Source organism: Oryza sativa, chromosome 11 (genome assembly GCF_034140825.1).
Source record: "Oryza sativa Japonica Group chromosome 11, ASM3414082v1".
NCBI lineage: Eukaryota > Viridiplantae > Streptophyta > Magnoliopsida > Poales > Poaceae > Oryza > Oryza sativa.
Window position 1 is genome coordinate 30,688,239 of NC_089045.1, and position 23,779 is coordinate 30,712,017.

General features: G+C 44.1%; 1 protein-coding gene across 1 annotated transcript; it reads left to right on the forward strand.

Annotated features, from left to right (window-relative positions):
* The first annotated feature begins 18,012 nt into the window (after positions 1–18,012).
* LOC9271586 (disease resistance protein RGA5-like) lies at positions 18,013–20,696 on the forward strand. Its single transcript, XM_026021119.2, is given in 3 exon segments — positions 18,013–18,994; positions 19,161–19,422; positions 19,425–20,696. Coding segments are annotated over 3 exon segments (2,256 nt in total). The 5' UTR covers positions 18,013–18,152; the 3' UTR covers positions 20,577–20,696.
* The last annotated feature ends 3,083 nt before the right edge of the window (positions 20,697–23,779 follow it).

Here is a 23,779-nt window from a genome sequence, read left to right on the forward strand (position 1 = left end):
TGGCTGCTAGCACGGCAGATCCCCAGCTCCACTGCGGCACGTCCTGTGGCTGAGCATCCGCGATGGACCGTGCGTAGTGGACCAGCCGGAAGTCCACAGCGTGCCCGTGGGTGCTAGTGAACATCACCCACCCGAACAACCACAACAGGTACGCCTCAAGGGAGCGTCGGACCGAGTAATCATCAGCGTCAGGGTGCAGAAGGTCCGCCTACAGTTAAGAATGAAATGTTAGTACAAAACACTCATCCGGTCGCAAATAATCATGTATGATAATAACATCTTATTTACTTACAGTGAACTGGAGCAACCAAGCCTTGCTAGGCCCGACTGTAGAGTACGGAGGAAGGGTGCTGGTCGGTCCTAGGTGTGGAAGGCGCATCACCTGCTCGAAGCGCGCAGTGATATCCTCCTTCCACCCAAAAACACCGTCCACGGGACCAACTGGTGCTCCCGCAAGCGGTAGCCCGAGCAGGTACGACACGTCCTGCAGTGTCGGAGCCATCTCCCCACAGGGAAGGTGGAACGTGTGCGTCTCAGGTCTCCAGCGGTCTACAAGAGCGGCAAGGAGTGACCGGTCTGCATCCCACCGCTTCGCTGGGTCACGGTCGTCCGCCGCCGCCTCAACAAGCCTACAAAGTGGTAGAAGGCCTGCCGCACGCAACCTGTATAGAGCAAACTTCAAACATAAGTACAACACAAAGCAAAGTTGAGTTGAAATGTGAACATACGCGTACCAAGGAACGTGACGGGGGTCGACACGCAACCACTCGCGCGACGTGCGTGGACGGAAGGTGCCGAGCTGTGCACCCTCGACTGCTGACAGGAACGAGCGGTGGTTCCTGTCAATCGCACGGTTCAACAGCGCCGGTGTGTCGTACGCCATACCTGCATCAAATAGATTGATCAGAAACATATAAATAATTAGTTCAACATAAGTAATAAATGTTCATAAGCGAATTGCTAACACATATTAAACAATAGTACAAACAAACAAAAGTGTCACCATACGGAATATTTCTGATTACAACAATAACTGCAGTTACACGATATGAGTACTTAGTCCGAACACTCATCACGATAACATTATGATACAACACCGAATAGTTCACAATACTACTAGTACAACAATAGTCGGAGGTACTCATTACAACAACATTGAATTGAAATTACACGATAGAAGTATTTAGTCCGAACACTCATTACATCACAACAGCATTTTATTTCCTAAATCGAAAGCATTGTTACACCATCGAATCGCCTGCTGCGAGACGACGCCTTGGCCTTGCGCGCCTGCTTGCTGTTCCTTCACCAGGTGGTCGCCTACCATCACTTGCCTGTCCAGATGGACTAGCATCTGCGCCGCTTGGAACTTCTGCATTTTTCGGGCATTTCTTGTAAGTATGGCCGCGCAGATCACACTTGCTGCAACGTAAAGTCCTCCCACCTGCTTCTGACTCATCCATATCATTTCTGATGCGTCTAGTTTGGCGTCGACCCTTTTTCATCCTTAACTTAGATGGATCAGGAATATAAAAAACTTGGGCACTCAGCGTTGTGTAAGATCCTGAGATCCCGAACCCATATATTTCCTCACTCCATGTATGAAAGATTGCTTCTTTCCTGAAATAATTTGAGACGTACACATTGGGAGATATGCCACAATCACCGGCAGCAGCAAGAACGTGTGAGCAAGGAAGGTGATGAAGCTTCGGCTTCATACAACTGCAGGTACATCCACCATCCGCCTTCAAGACACATTCCTGCACGGCTTGCTTGCGATAGATACCACGCCTGCTCCTATCAACACACATTATTTCATACCGATGCACTTGTGTGCCTTGAGCAACAACTCTATGTCTCCGTGCCTTTTTGATTTTATCTTCCATGTACTTTGTCACTACGTTGCCAAACACTATGTTGTTATCGGCCATGGACGGACCAATTTTCTTGTATCGATCCCTAAAGTAGGCTTGCGTGCCGTGAAGGATGAATTCAACAATAGCAACCAATGGAAGTACCCGAACTCCTCGCATTACCCAGTTGTACACCTCTGCCAAATTGGTTGTCATTATGCCATACCGAGATCCATCGGTGTCGAACAATAGAGACCACTTCTCCTTAGGCTCATTCTCAATCCACTGACTGAAATTTCTGATGCACCAAGAGGTATGGGAGGCTCGTCACCTTCAACTTGTGGTCTGCGAGATTGCTCGTCTGTTTGCTTCGTTGTCAACTCATCCAACTTGTCCCACAACTCATTAAATTTCTTCTCTTGGTTCTGTGCACAGAGCCTCTTAAAGAGCTCCATAAGATGCTTGTTCTTGAATTGCTTGTAGAAATTTGCACCCATGTGACGCATGCACCACCGACTCCGAACATCAGGCCACTTAGCTGGAAGTCCCTTCTCATCCCAACCGTTCTGCAAGTAGTCAATAGCCCGCAACATACCCGCATGACGATCATGTATAAGGCAAACGTTGGGCCTCATACGCACCACTGCAATGTGCACTCTCTCTAGGAACCAGTACCAGCTTTCAGTGTTCTCACTCTCAACAAATGCAAAAGCCATAGGTAGAACCTGGTTGTTCCCATCACACCCAATTGCTGTCAATATCTGACCTCGGTATTTACCTGTCATAAAAGTTCCATCTATGCATAGAACAGGTCGACAATGCACAAAAGCATTGATGCAAGCACCCAATGAGAAAAAGGCTCTTTGCAGCACACTCTTTGTTCGATCATCAACCGATGTAAATGTATGTAGGTCATAGTAAGTATTATTATTCCTCTGGGCAATTGTGGCTAACAAACGAGGCAAATTATCATAAGAAGCTTCAAATGTGCCATACCTCATCTCAATGATCTTTTGTTTGGCTCTCCAGGCCTTTGCATAGCTTATGGTGTACTTGAATTTGTTCTCGATGTGCCTAATAATTGATTTTGGTTCAAAGCCAATGTTACCAACAACACTGCTGTACATCTCACTTGCCACAAAAGCTGAAGTGATGTTTCGGTGATACTTCTCCACCCCTTGTAAGTAGCACTTGTGCTCGGTCACAATGCTAACTTTCCAATAATCATTCCATTTACCCTTATATGCATGGACACGCCACGGACAATCTTCCTTCATGCACCTCACTTCATACACATAATTTGTTGACTTGACCACCCTAAACTCTCTCTGCAATGAAACTGCCCAATGCTTCACCGCCTCCTTCATCTCATCCTTATGAGCATACCTTGCACCCTCAATTACCTCGTTCTCCTTATACTCCCAGGGTACATGATCACCCTCTGATATAACAAGTCCAGAGAAGTCCTCATTTGCCCAATCAGTGGCCATTACATCACCTTCTTCATCGGATGATGCGTCGTCCTCCGCTTGCTCATTATCCGAATCTTCCCTCTCCATTTCATCAACAATTATACCGACTCTCTCCCCCTCATCCGCCATGCCCATGGCCTGCTCCTCCCTTGGTTGATTTTCCTCATTTTCCATCGATGGTCCAACAACATCCCCTGCATTGCTAGGACCCTCCATATCTTCGGTTCGCATTGAAACATTTGTATCTTTCTCTTGTACCGACACAAATATAACGAGGGGCCATGACCGTTCAAAAGCCATTTCCACATACCGTCTCCAAGCAGCAGTGCTGTCCATCGGCATTAGTTCCCAAAAATAACCTTCTATTGCACGACTCACTACAACAGATACTGACATTGTGTAGACTTCTTGGTCTATTCTAAATCCTCTCAACAACCAACTATAAATTGACTGAAATGTTCTCTCCGCAGGCCTATCGATGCCCTTAGATGTCATTACAAATTCTGACAGATCAACACCATCTGGACCAAATCTAATATTTCCTTCACCGTGAACTATCTGAAATGTGACCTTACTTGACATTGTGCCTGATGAAAACATTAACTGCGTTAACCTCGCATTTCTGTACTACGCCCTAAGTTACATTCTCTACAATATTGTCCTCTAAATTTCTAAAAGTACGTTACATTCTCCAGATCAAACTAAACTACATCTTACAATTAACACTACTGTCTATGTCTCAATTCATACTATTATATTCTATGCTCTGGATCTACACATATGTGCTGTGTGCTACAGATGTGCTAAAATATATGGAACTAAAACTAAAACGCAACATATATACTCAAACATAACATATTAGTACAAATGCAAAAGATGTATGGGAGCATACCTGTGATGAAGTGAGTGAACCAGCAGGGCTTCGCCGCTCCCCTTTTGCTGCCCTCCCCTCTCTCTCTTTCGTTTTTTTTGGATTTTTAGTGAATATAATGAAATTTCACAGAGGAGGGACTGGGTTTTATAGGAGGGGGGGGCAAAAATCGCCCTCCCCCAGGGCGGCAAGAGGGCCGCCTGCAAAATTCCATGCCCCCTCGCCGCCCATTTGCAGGCGGCCCCCCGCACAGTGCAAAATCGCCCTAGCGGAGGGCGGCAAGGGGGCCGCCTGCAAAATTCCATGCCCCCCCTCGCCGCCCATTTGCAGGCGGCCCCCCGCACAGTACAAAATCGCCCTCGCGGAGGGCGGCAAGGGGGCCGCCTGCAAATTTCGTTGACGGCCGTCGCCCGAGAGCGAACGGCCGTCTGCCACGTCATTTTCGCCGCCCTCTGGGAGGGCGATTTTTAAAAATCGCCCTCCCAGAGGGCGGTAGGCGATTATTTCCGTCAATTTTCAAAATGGAAAATTGTTTTTGTAAAACTTTTAATAAAAAAAATTATAAATAAAAAAAATTCAGGTGGGAAGGAAGTAGAGGAGGGGAAGGAGGAGTGAGGGCCGAGCGGACTGGGGAAGGAAAAAAAAGAACGGAAAAGCTAGATACCGGTATCCCGTCCCTAGCACCCGCGATGGTATCATCTTCCTTCTCATTCCCCAGAGCACGAGCGCTGGCATCGGGCATGTGGCAGCGGAGGAAGAAGGGAGAGAAGGGAGCTCGCTGGAGAAGGCCCCCGCTACCTCGCCTCGCTGCTCCGTCAGGGAGCACATCACCAGAGAAGATATGCAGCGCCGCGGGTGACGAGTTCCGGCATGGGATGTGACAGCGGAGGATGTGGCCGCTGGCGACGAGCTCCGGCGTGGGGCATTGACGACGGAGGACGCGGCCGCTGGCAACGAGCGCCGGTGTGGGCGGAGGACGCGGCCACCGGCGATGAGCTCCGACGTGGTTCGTTGACGACGGAGGACGCGGCCGCCGGCGACGAGCTCTGACGTGGGACGTGACGGTGGAGGACGAGGCCGCCGGCGGCGAGCTCCATTGTGGCGTGAACAGTGGAGGATGCGGCCGTCGGCGACGAGCTCCGGCGTGGGACATGGACGGTAGGACCACCGGCGACGACGCTTTGGTGCCCGGTTTCTGATACCTCGTAAGTATCACCTAATACGTGGTAGGAATCGCCTGATACCTGACAGGTATCACCTGATACGTGATAGGAATCGCCTGATACCTTATAGGTATCACCTCAAACTACCAACTTTCCTCAAACTACCAACTTTTCCCAAGCTTCTCCCCAATTTTAGGAACTAAACACAGCCTATGTCTAGTCGCTGAAATCCCCTCACCAACAACCCTAGACAAATACAGTAGGGTTACATGCCAACTACGGTATAGGTTGCCTAGCTAATCTATGCAAGGAAGTATCTGGACAGGATTTTATACCCTTCCTTGCGGTACAAGGAAGTATTATGTCCGAGTCCTCCCCTATTTCTATTACATTGTTCGGCCTACCTCCTATTCTATCAGTCGGATAAGTCTTCCATAATGGCATCCGGGTTCTGCATTCTCCACAGGAAGTATTAAGCTGCTTTGTTCTCCTCTTTGTCTGACTAGTAACAGTCTAGCCAAGTAAAGCATCGCCCGAGTACTCCAAGCCAGAGTACTTCTCATCCGAATGGTTTAACTCCCGAATATTCTAAAGATGGTTTACCAATTTTGATCAAGGATCTTCTCATGGCAGTGAAATTGCGGAGGACTCATTTTCTAAGCCTCTAAGTCCAAGGTGCACCTAGCAGGTATTGCCCCTGACCTAATAGGTATGCACCTAATAAGTTCACGTTCAATACACTACTACGAAAACCATCTTTCGTGGCGGCCATTTTGGGTTTCCGCTAGCGGAAATCGCAGCCGCCACAAAGCAAAGGCCAGTGAAAATGTCGATCTTCGCTAGCGGTTATTTACCGCCAGCCAAAACGCATCTTCGCTGGCGGCCGAGAAAGGAACGCCCGCCAGCAAAGAGAACTCTTCGCTGGCAGTAGCCTTAGGACGGCCGCCAGCGAAGACATCTCTTTGCTGGCGGCGGACATAACGCAGCCGCCAGCAAAGAAGTATCTCCGCTTGCGGTAGCCTTAGGTCGGCCGCCAGCGAAGATAATTCTTTGTTGGCGGCTCACAGTATTTTAGGCCACGTGGCACGCTAGGAAAAATGAACTAAGGCTTCTGTGGATGGACACGTGGCCCGCCAGCAAAGATATGGGCCGTCCTAGTTCTGACACGTGGCCCGCCAGTGAAGATGCAAATTTTTTTAAATTTTTTTTTAAAACATTAGTATATATATACTATTTTTTCTTTTGTTTGTGCGCGTATTTCAGAGTCACACGTGGTTGATATAACTAATCGAGCTATCGATAGAGTATGTTCTCTTTCGCGTATTTTAGAGCCATGCATTGAGTATGAAGCAGAATTATATACATATATATAATTCGGAAGCACCTATATATATGTACATTGACAAATTAAATTCGACCGACAACATAACATTTACAAGTATTTTGAATGAATTACAAAACCCTAGCTATATTATACGCATGGTCCAGTTAGACAGGGATTCGTTCTCCGGCAGGGCTAAGACTCCTTCGTTGTCGAAAAACTGCCCAAGCTGATGTGCGCACTCACGGTGGATGAAGTAGCACATGTCCGCCTGAATGTTCTGAATGGAAGTATCATCGAGCACTCTTTCAGACTTGGGGAATTTGGGAAGCTGCATCAGATCATGACAGAATTAAGGAAATTAATTATTCACAATAATAAAGTTAGCGACTAATTTAACAAGTGTGTATTACTTACGTCGTCATAATTCGCACAATATTTCCTATTAACCCTTAGGAACTCACAATAGTAATATCCGCATAATACAGTTCCCACCGGTTGCTTGTGACACTTTCAACATCAAAATAATTATAAGGTATATTAGGTTATTAAATGGAAACACACAAGCATTTATGAAAATTAAGTAGTACTGTTTGGCATCCATATGTACTTACCGGCCACTTATTGCGGACGGATATGCGTTCTCTTGAGTTTTTGCATTGTCCGCCACGCTGGTAATACCTTTTAAATGCACTGTTTGCAGATATAATTAATTTACATTCGTCAGAGGTTAAAACACGTCATGCTAATATCTAACTTACAGATCGATAATTCTTAGAAATTCCTGATAGGTGTTGCTATCTTTGTCGAGAGAATCCAAGACGATGACTTCATTGTACTTTGGATACAGAAGAAAGACTATCCAATGGTCGCTGCAAACGAAATTGTTAGTCGAGCCATGATTATATGTATATACTCTTAGTGCATATATATTACAACTTACTCAAAGGCATATGGGGCATAAACACACTCCTTGTCCTGCGTAGATTCAAGCGCAATAGCTACGTATGTAGTGACATCGAGCACCTTTTCATGATGCCTTTGTGCTATGTAAGCTTTCCTCTCTTCGGGAGTCATCGCCTTGATGTGTTCCGGTAGCTTCTTCTCGTCTAGCGTGTATGTGTGGTTCGGCTTACTTATCCTGCACGGGTTTAGGTAGGCGACAGGCTTTTTCATCGCTTCGGCTTTCACGTAATTCATCCTGCCAACAATGGATGATCAAATGAGCTATGCATGTAGGTGTAGTGATCTATTAACACGTTCAAGTCTAGCACTTACAAACACAAGATGGCAATCAAATTGGCGTCCAGCCTCTTCCTATGGTAGAGGGAATGCATATCGGAGAAATGGACTTGGAGTAGACAAGGACCGCTCCATAAGATGTTCTCCCCTACGGCAACTGTGAATGATGAAATGCCTTTCATGGTGCTTGCCCTAATGTACCAATCGTGCCACCTTCTTAGTTGCCACGGTCCTTCTCTTAGTTGCCAGCCGTAAATGAATGTTTTGCCATTCTCAAACTCGTGTGGCACGTCTGGGGAATTGATATAGTTGAGATAGTCATCCATGCTCTGTTTCAACCCTTTTAATTTGCTGTTATCAAATTCGGCATTTATGATATCTTTGTCCCTTCCTCGGAATGCCGTTACCATATACTTTTTCTTGGACGCACTTTTTGCTTTGTGCGTGTGCGTCCTTACCATCACTGGCACATCGGCACCCTTAAGTTCCTCTGGTTGCGATGGCTCTAGTTGCGATGGCTCTGGTTGATCGGGCACTAGCTATTCAGGCACCGCTTCAATTTCACTCGCCGCTAGCTTTGTAGGCTCTACTTGTACAGGCTCTGATGGTTGTGCGGGAGACATTTCCCATATTGCTAGCTGTGATTATTGCTTTGCAAGCACCGATTGTTCTTCTGCATCCTTTTCAGTCGGAGGTGATGCAACAGGAGGCTCTGATCCTGGAGGTGATGCAACCGGTGGCTCTGGTCTAGGAGGTGATGCAACTGGTGGCTCTGGTCTAGGGGGTGAAGCAATAGGATTATCCCTCGGACTGGCTACGACTGGTGGACGCGACAGTGACACCGGTATCCTTGGTGGACGATCAGTTCCATCTGTTGACCCTAGTTCAATATCATTCTTGTGCCATAGTATGAATTGATCGACGGCATCTCCAAGGTACACAATCTGCTCAGTAGTTGGAAAGTCGAGCTCATGCATCCGGTAAGCCTCAATGACCGTCCGAACCTCTACCTTGGCGTAGTCATTCGGAATATCTTGGCAATGAAACCTGTGGCCTGATATGAACCTCCTAGTTGCAACGAGTATTTTCTTTTCCGCCCTGCCGACCGGAATCAAGAGCTTGCACGGAGTATCCTCTGTTACATCATCGAAAGGATAGCTGGGCTCAGGCTCTAAAACAGCAGCACCGTGCATCATTTTCTGACTCCAGTATATATTGCATTCGTCACGAGCTGCTACCCTAGCCTGAGAGTCAATCTCTTCCTTGTAGCGATCATGCTTCTTGTAGGTATGAGCATCCTGTTTGAATCCATCCTTTCAGCTAGTCTTTGAGGAAACTCCCTGTACACGGCCAGAGTGCTCCGGTTTGCCCAAGGCATAGGTCAGCTCGTCCTGGTCTCTATCTGGCACGAACGTCCCGGCCTGTTGCTGCGTGACGATGTTCTTCATCTTGACAGCTACCTCCTGGAGCTTCTGATCCTTGAATGCTACATCCCCCTCAGGGGTGAAGGCCGGTGTTCTTGCACGCACCCAGCTCCTGCTTCGTGGGTTGTGATTTTTCATAGGAACCGGCTTTCCAGCCTTCTCCATCTCTTCATCTTGTTTTGCCCATTTCTTCACCGCTTGCCGGTAACCGGTCGATCCCAAATGATGTGGATATTCATTCCTTCTTGCTAGCTCAGCCATCTTCTGGCTCTTCTCCTTTTCTTCCACCGATGTCTTAAGGGCAACGAACTCATCCCACTGTGCCTGTGTTATCCTTCCGTAGTCCTTAAATGGCGTGAGTCCCTTCTGGACATATTTCTTATTCAGGTTCGTTTTCCAGTTTCGCCACAGCTTCCCCATAGTCTTCAACGCATAATCCTTGGCTTTATCGTCGTCTGTCCCCTCTGGATATTCAAACTTGCTTTGCAGCGATGTCCAACAGCTGTTCTTTCTACTCTCTGGAACTTTCTTCCAATCCTTCCATGTGATCTCCACGATATCCCTGACCACCGCCCCACATTGGTTGCTATACTTCTGTTAAATCTGCCCTTTATGTTAAGATCTTATTGCATCTAAGTATATTAGGCTTATGTTTGGTATATTCTACTTGCTTTAATATCTTAGTATAGAGTGGTATCGGAGTATTAGCCGATACATGCTAGATCTATCTGATCGGCTATGCTATCAATGTATATAATCCTCCTATTAATATATATTCCGATTTAAGTGATTTATACTGTCTCGACAAGGCGACCGATCTATCCCAATCACTTGATTTAAGTATATATCGATATAAGGATTATATATCATTAATGTGAAAATCAGTGATAATTTCACTGTTAACACCAAATTTGAAAATCATCTACAAACTGCTCCATTTGTTGCCTTTGTTCCTATGTTAAATTCTACACTGTGAACATGATCTTGGCATTGACTTCTTCTTCAGACATGTGGATATAAAATTCGTGGTCCCACCAGGCGTGCCAAAAGTGTGTTGACGTAAAAATCAAACATGGCGGCCTGGGAGATCTGCTTAGCTCTAGTGCAGGTCCAAAGATTGATGAGATGCAGGCGTGCCAGTCAGTTTGATCCTGCCACTGACAAGATATGCAAATAGTAGATCAAACAGCCGATCGGCTGACAAGCCGATGTAGTGATTCCGGCCGATGCCGATAATAGCCGATGCCGATACCAGCCGATAGCGATAGGGTTTAAGTAAGCGGCTATATGTCCAATGTAGATAATGATATAAACGCAGTCGGCTGTTGACGATGCAATGAAATAACAATATAATCCAATATAAACCAATCGGCTAGCAATGATATGATAGAATAAGTATTGATCCGAAGGTTAAAGCATACATCGGCTGGAGGTCCGATGTCATAAAATCCACAAATTAGATTAAACAGTGAAGCCTTTGTTGTCATCGGCTAAATCCAATTTATATGTATATGAAATCCTTATAAGCCGATGCAACGTCCATATAACTCACCGGCTGAAACCCCGATGAAACCCTTATTGGCAGTCAAGAAGCAGGCTAGAGATTATGGTTCTAAGCACGACTTAGTAGATCAAACTTAACTGATGCAGCACTAAGTATGAAAACAAATACAATATCTAGACAATCAAGCCCTTGACTGATTTTCAGGGTGGTAGATGTCTAAGGTAATCTAATCTAGCAACACGATTTAGCCGATACCGGCAGAAACCCTAAAGCGAGAAGCAGCCGATAGAGCTAAATTGATATGCTAAGACTAGATTAACAGAGACATATGATAAATAGGTAGGTAAATATATCATCCAAACCGTAGCAATCCAAGAGGTCGAATATACTGATGCAGCCTTGAACGACGCCGACGTAGATGACAAATGCACCAGGGCCCGACGGAACGTAGGACTTACCCCTTCGCCGGAGATCGAACTGAACCGATGCTGCCCCGCGTCAGGTGCCCAAATTCTGCCGGAAGATAAGTAAAAACCTCGGTAAAGAGGGTGGCGATGCGCCGAGAGTAGTTGTATTGATCAATGTAGATAGATTACATAGACCCCGGGTGTACATATTTATACCCATGGGTTGATACAAGTCCTTGCCGGACGAGAAAGAAACTATCCTAAAGATAAAAGGAAGAGATAAAGTCCTTATCGGACACTAAACACACTTTCCTAAAGATAAAAGGAAACTAACAAACTATGTCTAATTAATAGATAAACTGCCATGCCGCATCCTCCTTGAACTCGAACTCTTCTAGATAAGCTTCCTTTGGTTGATCCGACTCCACCAAGAACACGACAGCATGGCGACTTAGCGACTCCCATCGGCTGATTCCCCAAATCGGCTGATTCCAGCCGATATTAACTCTAAGCCCAGCCGATATTAACTCTAAGCCGATGATGACTTTGGGCTTTACCAAATTTCACTGTTAACAACTTCGAACATGAGTCTTCCGGTGACAGGGGTTCCCCTGTCTCACTCATCTGCGTCAGCACGCTTACTTCCTTCAACAGCATGTTCTTCCCTCGCTCGCCCCTCCTTTTCTTGGGTTTGCTTGAAGCTGTTTTGCGCACAACAGCTGTAGCTTCAGCTTCAGGTTCAGTTGCGACTTGGGCTTTCCTTTTGGAGCGACGTGGAGCATTCTTCTATGTTTGCAATTCACGTGACTTTAATTAAAATCCATAGTTCGTAGTTAATATGATTGGAAATAAACATATATTATATGCTACGTACCACCGGTTCAGGGGGAACGTAGTCGGAGTCAACTTCATTGTCGCTACCGCCCTTTCTCTTCTTTGCAGGAGAAGGATGGGGGTCACTTGGCGAGTGATACGATCCACTGCCTGGTTCACTTGAGCTAGATGACGAAGATTCCTCCGCGACTACTTGCATGCAAATATCTTCCTCCATGACGAGCTGAGTTTCCTTGCCCTTGTCACCCGTGGGTTGCTCTTGGGTGGGTTTGTCCATTGATATCACTTGAAGGTGAATTTATATTAGTTGCGAAATGGAATCATTTTCCTTGATCGCCAGCAAACTCCTTGATCGCTTAAAGCAATCAATGAGATTGGTAACGACAACAATATTACAATCCACCAACCCTAAACCATATATATAGCCATACATCATTTCATTGCAAAACCATATATATAGCCGTACGTCACTGGATTTCAGAATTTAAATCACACTTGCAACAATTTGAATTTATATGGAAAAAAGAGCACGATTATATATATGCAGTTTCAGTGCATCAGTCAAACAAAACAGCAAATACAATCTATCCAAATTCATCCATCCATCAACCAAATCATATTGCACAATCTGAACTCATATGACTAAAAATAGCAACAATCCTCAAGTTTCAAACTAGCTACAATCTGAACTTATATGACAAAAAATAGCAAAATTTCATATGCAGTTTCAGTTCATAATTCCATTCAAAAGTTCATCCAAAATTCCAAAGTCCCAACTACATCTCACATATATATCATTTCATCAATATATATCAATTACAGATTACGAAATGGGGTGAAAAAAATATCATTTCGTCAATTCATCCATCCATCCACCAATCACTTCTAATTCAAAAGGGAACAGAACAACATATAAAGCAGTATGCATGTCAAAATGGCAAGTTTTAAATCACATTTGCAACATTCTGAACTTATTTGAAAAAAAAGGTTACAATCATATATATATGCGGTTTCATTTCAGAATTCCATCCAAAATTTCATCCAAAAGTTCATCCAAAATTCCATTAACTGCTGCTGCCACATATTGCAAACCCCCCAAATATTTCTGCATTCCTCCAAATTTTACCAACCAATTTGTATTCATCCAAAATTCATCTCAACCATTTGCAACAACCAACCCTAAATCATCTATACATTCATGTTTTTAAATCACATTTGCAACTATTGCAGTGCCATCTGCCACATTGCAAAACCCCTGCAAACCCCCCAACCACATTGCATTCACCCAAATTGTGCCAACCAATTTGCATTCACCCAAAATTCATCTCAATTCAGTCATTCATCATTCTCAATTCACCCAAAATTCATCTCAATTCTCAATTCAGTCATTCATCATGCGCAGAGGAGGGGGATGTACCTGGAGGCGTGTGACGATGGCTTCGGCTGCCCGGCGAGGTAGCGTAGGCAGCGGCAGCGATTCCTGGCGTGGCAGTCGAGAGGAGGAAGAGGCAGAGAGGAGGTCCCGGCGGCGGCGACGATGGTCCTGGCGCGGCAAGCACCCATGGGTCATCCTTGTGGCCTACGTTGTCGAAGTCGACAATTGTCAGCCCAAAGTTGTCCACAAACACGTCGGCTGGGTGTTTCACCCATTGGCACCGAAACAGTGGAATCTGCATATTTGGCCCGTAGTCTAGTTCGCAGATTTCTTCTATGAATCCATAGTATGTGCTCTTTTGCCCAGTTGTGTCGATTGTTTCTACTCGAACGCCACTGTTTTGGCATGCACTTCTTTTGTCTTTCGCTTTTGTGTAAAACGTGTATCCATTCAAATCATATGCTTGCCACGAGGTATACACACTTGATGGCCCGTCAGCCAGCATTTTAATTGTTCTTTCTTCCATGGTATGGCCATCTGGTAGATCGAGGTACTTGAACCATTCAGTAAAGTGATGCTTGTGTTTCTTCATGATCCATGCATTAGATCGCCCCACATTTGTTGCTTGTAATTCATGCAGGTGTTGCTCTATGTACGGCTCCACTATTGCGAGTTGCTACAGCACAGTGAAATGAGCATCTTTCACTTTTTTGTAGTCATTGTCGTGGATTCTTTTCTTCCCTTTTGTTCCTTTCCGTGATAATCTACCTTCATGTTGAGGTACCGGTAAACCAATTGCTTTCCCATCTTTTAGGTAATCAATGCAACACTCAACGACCTCCTCAGTTGTGTATCCCTCTATCATGGATCCCTCTGGGTGGGCGCGGTTCCGTACGTAGTCTTTTAAAATGGACATGTATCTTTCGAAAGGCCACATCTGATGCAGGTACAGGGACCCAAGTGCAATTATCTGAGGCACGATATGAACTATGAGGTGTTGCATCATATCGAAAAATGATGGAGGGAAACACATCTCAAGCTCACACACTGTCTGTATAGCGAAAGCCCGGAGAGGACCTAACTCTTCAGGATCAATTACTTTCTGAGATATGGAATTGAAGAAATAACACAGCTTTGTGATGACCAGCTTTATGTGAACTGGTTCGACTGCTCTAATTGCAATGGCGAGGAATACTGTGAGCATTACATGACAGTCATGGGAATTGTAGCTTAAAAGCGACAGATCCTTCATCGACACTAGTCGCTTAATGTTTGAGGAGAAGCCAGTAGGCACTCTCACCCCATGTAGGGATTTGCACAATGCCATTTTCTCCTCTCTTGTCAAGGTGTAGCAAGCAGGCGGAAGGTACACTTTTCCATTATTACCTTCATCCACAGGATGAAGCTCTTTCTATCTGCATATCCACGAGGTCCTTACGTGATTTCAGCCCATCCTTGGTCTTAATTGGTATGTCCAGTATAGTCCCAATGGTGCTATCGAAGACATTTTTCTCTAGGCGCATGACATCGATAGAATGGCGTATGTCTAAATTTTTCCAATACGGAAGGTACTTAAAGAAAATGAAGTGCTTCTTGAATGGCACGCTAAGGCTTGCTGGCACTTCGGCATCATTTCTCTTCCGCTTATTCGTTTCCTTCTTTTTTACCTTCCCAAAAACAACCTTCAGGTTTTTGGTCAAGGGCAACATCCTGACCCTCGGACTGGCTACGGCTTGTTTTGTATCGACTACTCTTGCATGTTGGGCATCTGTCCAAATCCTCGTACTCTTTACGGAACAGGATACAGTGGTTAACACTCGCGTGTATCTTTTGCACACCCAGTGACAACGGGCATATAAGCTTCTTCGCTTCATAGGTGCTTGTTGGCAGGGAGTTGGGTTACGGAAAAAGTTTCTTCAACAGAACCAACAAGTCGTTAAAACTACTATCGGACCAACCATTTCTAGCCTTCAATCTCATAAGCTCAAACACCGTCGCAACAATGTGAAAACCTTCTCGCAGCCCTTTGCCTCATCGTACAAAAGATCATTCGCTGCCTTTTTCAATGCATCAAAGTTATCCAACACACGAGCGGACCCAGCAACCACCTCAGGTTCAGCATGACGCAACATCTCTTCCAAATCTGCAAAATTACCATCATCTACGCTGACATTACAATAATCGGCATCATCAACTGTACTGTGCTGACCATTGTCACCAACAACATCATCATCATCAACGGGTTCTACTGCATGCACTTCTTCTTCATCTTCAGCTACTACAATGACATCCTCGTCTTAGCTCAACACTTCGTCACGTACTGTAGCCTGGTTCGGAACTTGCTTGCTTGGGATCTCTCCATGATGTGACCAGTTTGTGTAGCGTGCAACAAATCCATGCGTCACCAAGTGTTGCTCGATTACAGATGGATCCTTCCAAATTTTCCGATTTTTGCAGTGCACGCATGGACATCTAATATCTTTGGTCTTCTTAGATGCAACATTCTTCTTAGCCGTTTTCATGAATATGTCGACTCCTTCAATGTATGACGCACGATATCTCTCTTTATACATCCATGCCTGCCCTGTCCGTTATCTATGCATTAATTAATTAATTGCGGAAAAAATAATACAACTTTAGTTAGTTTAAATATTTTGAACAAGATAATTAAAGCTAGCCAAAAATCTGCATATATAAAACATACAACCTAAAGAATTACCAAACTACCCTTCTTTCTCTTCTTCTCTTCCTAGCTAGCTCATTCTTTTGCAGTTAACTAATATATAAATCTGCTAAACATAAACCTATCAAAAACTAGATATATATAAGGAACATCGATCATGCACAATATTTCTTGCAAAGTTTGCCCATTTTCAGCTCCAAATAACAAATAAAAAATGTTTTTCTTCCTCCATGTCAAGTACTTTTTGTGATGAAAAATCTCAACATACAACCAATAAAAATGAAAAAAAAATTGACAAAAAGAGTAGGACAAAGTATAACTAACCTCTGGTACAATAAATCTTTCAAAAGATTTGAGATCAAAACCTTCCCCCTAGATATGTGTTCTTAAGAGAGAGAAAATCATGCTCCTAATGGTGCTCGAGGTTACTGTAGCTGGTTCATATAGTTCAGCGCATTTTCCCTGGCGGTCGTCATATGTCGGTTCGTTTGAACCGCCATTGAAAATGATTTGAGGTGGCGGAGGGTTAAGGAGGCCGCCAGCGAAGATGTAGGTATCTTCGCTGGAGGGCCACGTCACCACATCGCCAGCGAAGATATGGTATCTTCGCTGGCGTTATGTTAAGAGGGCCGCCAGCGAAGATACCTACATCTTCGCAGGTGGGCCGCATCCGCTTACCGCCAGCGAAGCTTAAGAGGGCCGCCAGAGAAGATATCCTATGTTCGCTGGCGGCCTTCTTAAGTAGACCGCTAGCGAAGATGTGTTTCCGCTAGCGGCCCTTGACCCCCCACCCCCACGATTTTCTGCGCTGGCGGTTTTCCCACATAGCCACCATGAAAAATATTTTCCAAACGCCATAAAAAATCGATTTTCTAGTAGTGATAGTTATACTTTTATAAATTCGAATTATGCAAAACAAAGTTTATATTTATATAAAATCTTATCAACATTTTATTTGAATCTATTTAAGTTCCAAAAGTTAAATCCTGTGGCTGAAATTTCAATTTTGATTACAAAATATCAAACTCGCACATAGGTTTTTATACCTTATGGTTTGAATTTTTGACTTCAACTACCTTTCACCCTCTTTTGGTATGCTTGATTGTTGTGTTTTGATCCTACAAATAATCTTTTTGAAAAATTTTAGTTCAAATCTTGATTGGATTTAAAAGTAGTATCTTTTACTATTATGATTGTTTGAAACATGGCGATTATCTTATTCCCTATGAGCAGAAATAGTTTGCTGTGATATTCCTTGTTTTAGTGGGGCCTGAACTATGTTATGATTGATTTGGAAAAGTGGGTCTGCAGGGGTATTGATGCTCTGCTCTTTTGATGAATTACTTTGCTCCCGGAGCTGATGAATGGATACTTAAATAAATACTAAAGGCAAGAAGATGCTGTCCTTGTTTTTCTTTTCGAGGCCTAGTGGTATTCTTTGTTTGGTCTCCTTAATTAGTCATTGCAATGCTCCTTGCCTTGTATTCACGCTAGCTGCTTGTTGCACTCAACATATTTCCTCCAATGTTCCTGCCTGTGGCTCACTGTACTGAGAGTCCCTGCTGCGAAATAATGTCACCATATTGAGCGGCCGAGCTGAGTAGATCTGTTGGAGACCTTCATGTTGAGGTACACTGTGCCCTTTAATTTCTTTAATTCATCTTTTGTTAAGAAATTTGGTTCTATGAGAATTTCTTACCTCCCCTAAAATGAACAATTGTTGATCTTTCTTGTTTGCGATTCATTTGCCCCAGGAACAGGATCTTTTGCACAGGAATTAAGAACAACTGTATGTAGGTAGGTAGCAGTAGTACTAAAAAAATTGATGTCAAAAGGCAAGCTGAGTGTTTAGCTCGGGTGACAGGCTCAATGAAAGCCTCTTAAGAGACGAGTCGATCGATGATCATTAGTACACATAGAAATTGTGCACCTCACTAGCTAGGAGCCCAGACAGTGAGAGAGCATCATATGATCTATATTACATACCAATTGACCGATTGAAAATGGAGATCGCCAGAGGGGCAATGGGCAGTTTGCTCTCCAAGCTGGGAGAGTTGCTCAAGGAGGAGTACAACCTGCAAAGGAGCGTGAAGAAAGACATCAGATTCCTGTCAAGAGAGCGGCCGATGATGCACGCTGCTCTACGCATGGTAGGCGAGGTGCCACTCGATCAGCTAGACGATCTGGTCAAGATATGGGCACGTGAGGTCCGGGAGCTGTCCTATGACATGGAGGACATCGCCGACACCTTCAAGGTGCACATCGAGCAGGGCTCTCAGCAAGCTGACCTGGGGTGCACCCAAGGGTTCGCGAGGAAGATGGTGAACTTGTTCAAGAAGGGCAGGTCCCATCGCCAAATTGTCAATGAGATCAAAAACATTAAGGATCGTGTCAAGGAGGTGGCAGAACGGCGTGATAGGTACAAGGTCGAAAGCATTTCTGCTAGTTATGCACAAGCCACAGCCACTATCGACCCTCGTCTAACAGCTCTATTCAAGAAGGTCACCGAGCTCGTTGGCATAAATGGGGCAAGGGACATGCTAATCAGGAGGCTTTCCAAAGGTGCGGGTGCATTCGACGAGAAACTCAAGGTTGTCTCTGTCATTGGAGTTGGAGGATTGGGCAACACAACTCTTGCCAAAGCTGTTTATGACATACTAGTACATGGGGGGCAATTTGATTGTTGTGCTTTTGCTTCTGTGGGTCAAAACCCTGACATGAAAAGATTTTTCAAGGACATTCTTCTTCAACTTGACAAGCATAAATATATGCACATCACTGCTGTGACATTAATGGATGACAGGCAGCTCATCAATGAGCTACTAGAATTCCTTGATAAAAAGAGGTATGCCTTCTCATCCTCAAGTATATATGTAGATTTGTATATTTGGCAAGCATATTTATTATTGAGCATTAGGTTGTACAGTGCAAAATATGCAATTTTACTAATATATTCCTGAGCCCTGCATTCTCATTTTGATGATAGGTACTTTTTTTTTTCCTGATGATAGGTACTTGATTGTTATTGATGATATATGGGAGACATCAACATGGGATTTGATTAAAAATGCTTTGCCAGATAGTAATTGTGAAAGTAGAATAATCACAACTACTCGTATTTCCAAAGTTGCTGAACAGGTTGGTGACATTTACAACATACAACCGCTTTTTGATGACAATGCTGAAAAATTATTCTACACCAGAATATTTGGTTTTGATGGAAAATATCCAAGTAATCAGTTGACTGAGGTATCAAAGAAGATTTTGAAGAAATGTGGTGGTATAAACCCAACAATGAATGGTCCAAGGTTTATGACTCTATTGGGTTTGGACAAGAAGACAGCAAGGATGTTCGGAACACAAGAAAGATATTGCCTTTTAGCTATTACGATCTACCCATTCAATTAAGGACTTGCTTATTGTATCTATCCATATTTCCAGAAGATTATTGGATTGAGAAATACCAATTGATTTGGAGATGGATAGCTGAAGGTTTTGTCCACGAGGAAAAGGGGCTAGTGTTATTTGAGCAGGGGGAGAGATTCCTCGACGAGCTGATAAATAGAAGCTTAATCCAGCCATCAGATCGTTATCATAGTGGTATTGTAAATGGCTGTCGTGTTCATGACATGGTGCTTGATCTCATTCGTTCCTTGTCGAGTGAAGAGAATTTTTGTGCTATGCTGCATAAGGAACAAACCATGCTTTCACAGAACAACATTGTCCGCAGGTTAGCCATCCACAAAAGAATTCTAGAGCATAACCCTAAGATGAATGTGCGCATGGCACAAGTGAGGTCATTCAATGCCTACATGTGCGGTCATATGGATTGTATGCCCCCGCTATGGAGCTTTAAAGTTGTGCGCGTGTTAGTCTTAGATTTATGTAATTTTACGGGAAGTCCTCATCTTGAGCCTATTGGGAAATTGCTTCACCTCAAGTACCTAGGACTAGTGAACACGGCCATTGCTGAGCTCCCCAAGGAGGTTGGGAACCTCACATTGTTGCAGACGTTAGACATATGGCGCACTAGTATAGAAGAACTTCCATCAACTGTTGGTAAGCTGAAGCGGCTGATCTGCCTGCGAGCTGACAGCAACACGAGAGTGCCAGCGGGGGTGATAGGGAGCTTAACATCCCTACAGCAACTGCGCCTTCACTCTGCTGACAAGTCCCCGAGCGCCGTTGTAGAGCTAGGTAAGCTGGTGGAGCTAAGAGTGCTTGAAATCCAGTTCTGCAAGATGGATCAGAACTCACGGAGATCTCTAGTGGAATCCGTGTGCAACCTTTGCAACATACAAGTTCTCGAAGTTCACTATGATCACTCTGGACCTACAGAGTGGGCGTACCTAGGTAGCAGCTGGGAAGGCTGGGTGCCCCATCCACGGCTCCGCCAGTTCTTGCTGAGAGCCATCTCTCTGCCATGACTACCGCTGTGGATCAACTCCTCGCACGTCGCACACCTTTCCTACCTTCAACTAGGAGTGGGCTTTATAGATGTCCAGGATCTACACACTCTTGGGAGGTTGCCAGCGCTTCGTTGCCTCTACATATCTAGCGGTATTCTGCTATCCTACGTCGTCGCCGGTGGAGATGGATTGTTTCAAAATCTAAGGCATTGCACGACCAACTTAGAGTTCATGTTTCAACAGGGAGCAATGCCGATGCTTGCGCACCTCGAGTTCAGGGTCAGTGTGCTGGGCCTGGGCAGGAGGGAGGACCCTGCAGGCTTGGGGTTGGGGCACCTTCCTTTCCTTGAACTTGTTACGCTGTACTTGCAATGCTCTGGTGCCAGCATTGTGGAGGTTGCGGAAGTGAAGGTAATGCTGAGGCATGAGGTCCATGTTCATCCCAACCATCCTACCCTTAATTTGGAAGAATACCATTGCCAAAGCCAACAGGTTTGTACATACATACAGATGATTGTCAATGTGCAAACTCTGTTTATTTTCTCTCTGTTTTGGCCTTAACTTTTATCTCTTGATTTCTTTCTTAATTATTTCTAGCCCGAAGATGATGACAGCGGTGGATCCGTATAAAAATATTTACTAGTCAATGGACTGGGCGAGACCAGTGACCAGTACTGTACATAGCCTGCATTTGTTCAGGTTTGTTTAGCTGTAACAGAATTTTCATTGAACATGGTTCCAAAATTCAGAAGTTGGTAATTCTACAACCAACTGGTATATGCTTGAAGGAATGGCAGTGCAGTTGATGCGTGCAGCTGCAGCTCGCAGGCCCTCTTTTTACAGCAATGTTCTTCTGTTCCATTCCTTATATTCATGATATCATTTTATCATGTATACTGAACAGATGATCAAAGAATGTGTAACTGCAAATTGTAAGACTGAACTTGCAGACCGTATCAACTTTTTATGAAAGGAAATAAATCCACATGCCCCCCTCTCCCGCCCCCTAAACTTTGAATAACAATGCTAAGCATCGTCCTAAATATGGAGTTGAAAGTGTCGATATGTTTATTACCAAGAATTGAAACGTGGTTAAAGTCTAGCGGTTTCATATCTGTTCTTAAAAATCCGCCGAATAATCACAACAACGAGGTCATCCCATATAAAGCACTCTTGATGAATAATCACACATTTTTTTTTGGAGAAAATTAGATCCATATAGCAGAAGAAAAACTCTAGTACCAAAAAATAGCATAAAAAATTTCCACTTTCAATGAATAGCACTTCCATCGCATTTTTAACTAACGGCGTTAAAATTTAACTCCTTCCCAGCACCCTTCATGTGGAGGGGGAGACGGCGGCGGCAAGCGACGGGTGGAGGGGATTGGAGACGATCCGAGACTGCCTACTTACTCTATGGCGGTGGTTGGCGATGGGCGGAGGGGAGACGATGGTGACTGGCGGCTTGCTCGATCGATCGATAGCAGCGACTCGTGGCTTGCTTGCAACGGAATTCAGGAGAGTTCGAGTTTGGGGAAGTGAACCCCGAATCCATTCGCCGCTGCCGCGCGTTGTTCTGCTTCCACTATTGCTGGAGCTGCCCGATCGAGCTTCCTGCTCACAGGAACGAGGAAGAAAGCAGCAAGAAAATAAAGGACAGAGCGCATGATTCAGCCAAACCATCTCATTACCGTGTGATAAAGGGCATTCTCGGTATTTTCCCTCCCCAACCACGGCTCAATCCCGCATCACCGATGTGACGGAAGTGCTAGAAAAATTAGTGGATTGTGCTATACATCGAAAGTGGGATTGTTTTTTTTTTTTGCTATTACTTAGTAATCGGGGTGTTTCTTGTGCTATAGATCAAATTTTCTCTATTTTGCGTGTTGTCGTGGGGATTCATCTGTTTTTGCGTGGTGTTGTGATTTTTCATATCATTTGAATAATCATAAAAACACGCAAAATCAATGTCTCCGAAGCTTGTTGCTCTGATAGTGATGCCAAAATTTATAAGATGGAACCTCTTTCGGACGATGACTCCAAGAAGCTCTTATAAACAAAGATATTTACTCAAGGGAACAAATGTCCTCATAAATTGAAACAAGTCTCTATAGACATCCTAAAGAAATGTGGTGGGTACCATTAGCAGTCATCACCATAGCTAACCTCTGGCCAGTAATAACAAGAGAAGCAAATAGGGTAGCACATGTTTTAGCACAAATGGCAATGAGTACTAGATCTCGTGCGGAGTGGAAATTGTGTGCCCCCGCAAGAATCTTAGACTTACTAAACTAGGAGTGTAATCCCTTATTCAAAATTTAATAAAGTTCTCTCTTTATCTAAAAAAAGGCACATATAAAAACAGAGGATCAATGGTACATTTTGCTCAAATCTATTAGCCGGGGACTCACAAAAGGTAGAAATTTGGATGCTCTTATTCGAGTGAGTCCGCAGGACAAGTACCATATCAACATCACGGTAATTAGAAAAAATATGTAGTGCAAATCACACATGTAGTGAAAAGTTTGAAACTACCGTTGGATCCAAAACGATCATCTAAGATCTATCCATGTCACGAAGAGTAAAATTTTATCCATGGATAAATTTGAGAATACAATTTTTACTCTTGGTTATATGGATAAATCTCAAGCATCCATTTTTTATCCAACGATATTTTTTAGGTTTTCACCATATATGTAGTTTGCATTATATATTTTCCGGTGAATATGTCCGAGAAGAACAACAAAGAAGATCGAGATTTGCAAAACGTGATGAATTCTTGCGAAGATATATGTACACGTGCAATCAGGTGGAATGTGTTAGCGCCTCCAAAGAACGTGAAGCCATAACAAAGAAGCTGTTAATGGGAGCTACTGCCTCGTTTTAGCATGTTTCCCAAACGGCTAAATACCGTGTTTTTCAAATATTTTTTAGATAAAGTTTTTCTAAAAGATCAAGTAATTTTATTTTTAAAATTTGTGATTCTTAATACTCAATTAATTGTGCAGTAATAACTTGTGCCGTTTTGTGTGTGGCAAAAAAGCTCAGGTCACAGGCTGATTCGAACGCACCAAAATAGGTATGTGCAGAGTCCTGCTGGGTGGGACAAATTCTTCACGAGCTGCTTAATTTTGACAGTTAACACTGTCACAGTTGCTTATGGTGACAATATAACTGCAGTTTATTGTCACATGAAGCATATTGAAATTGATATTCACTCG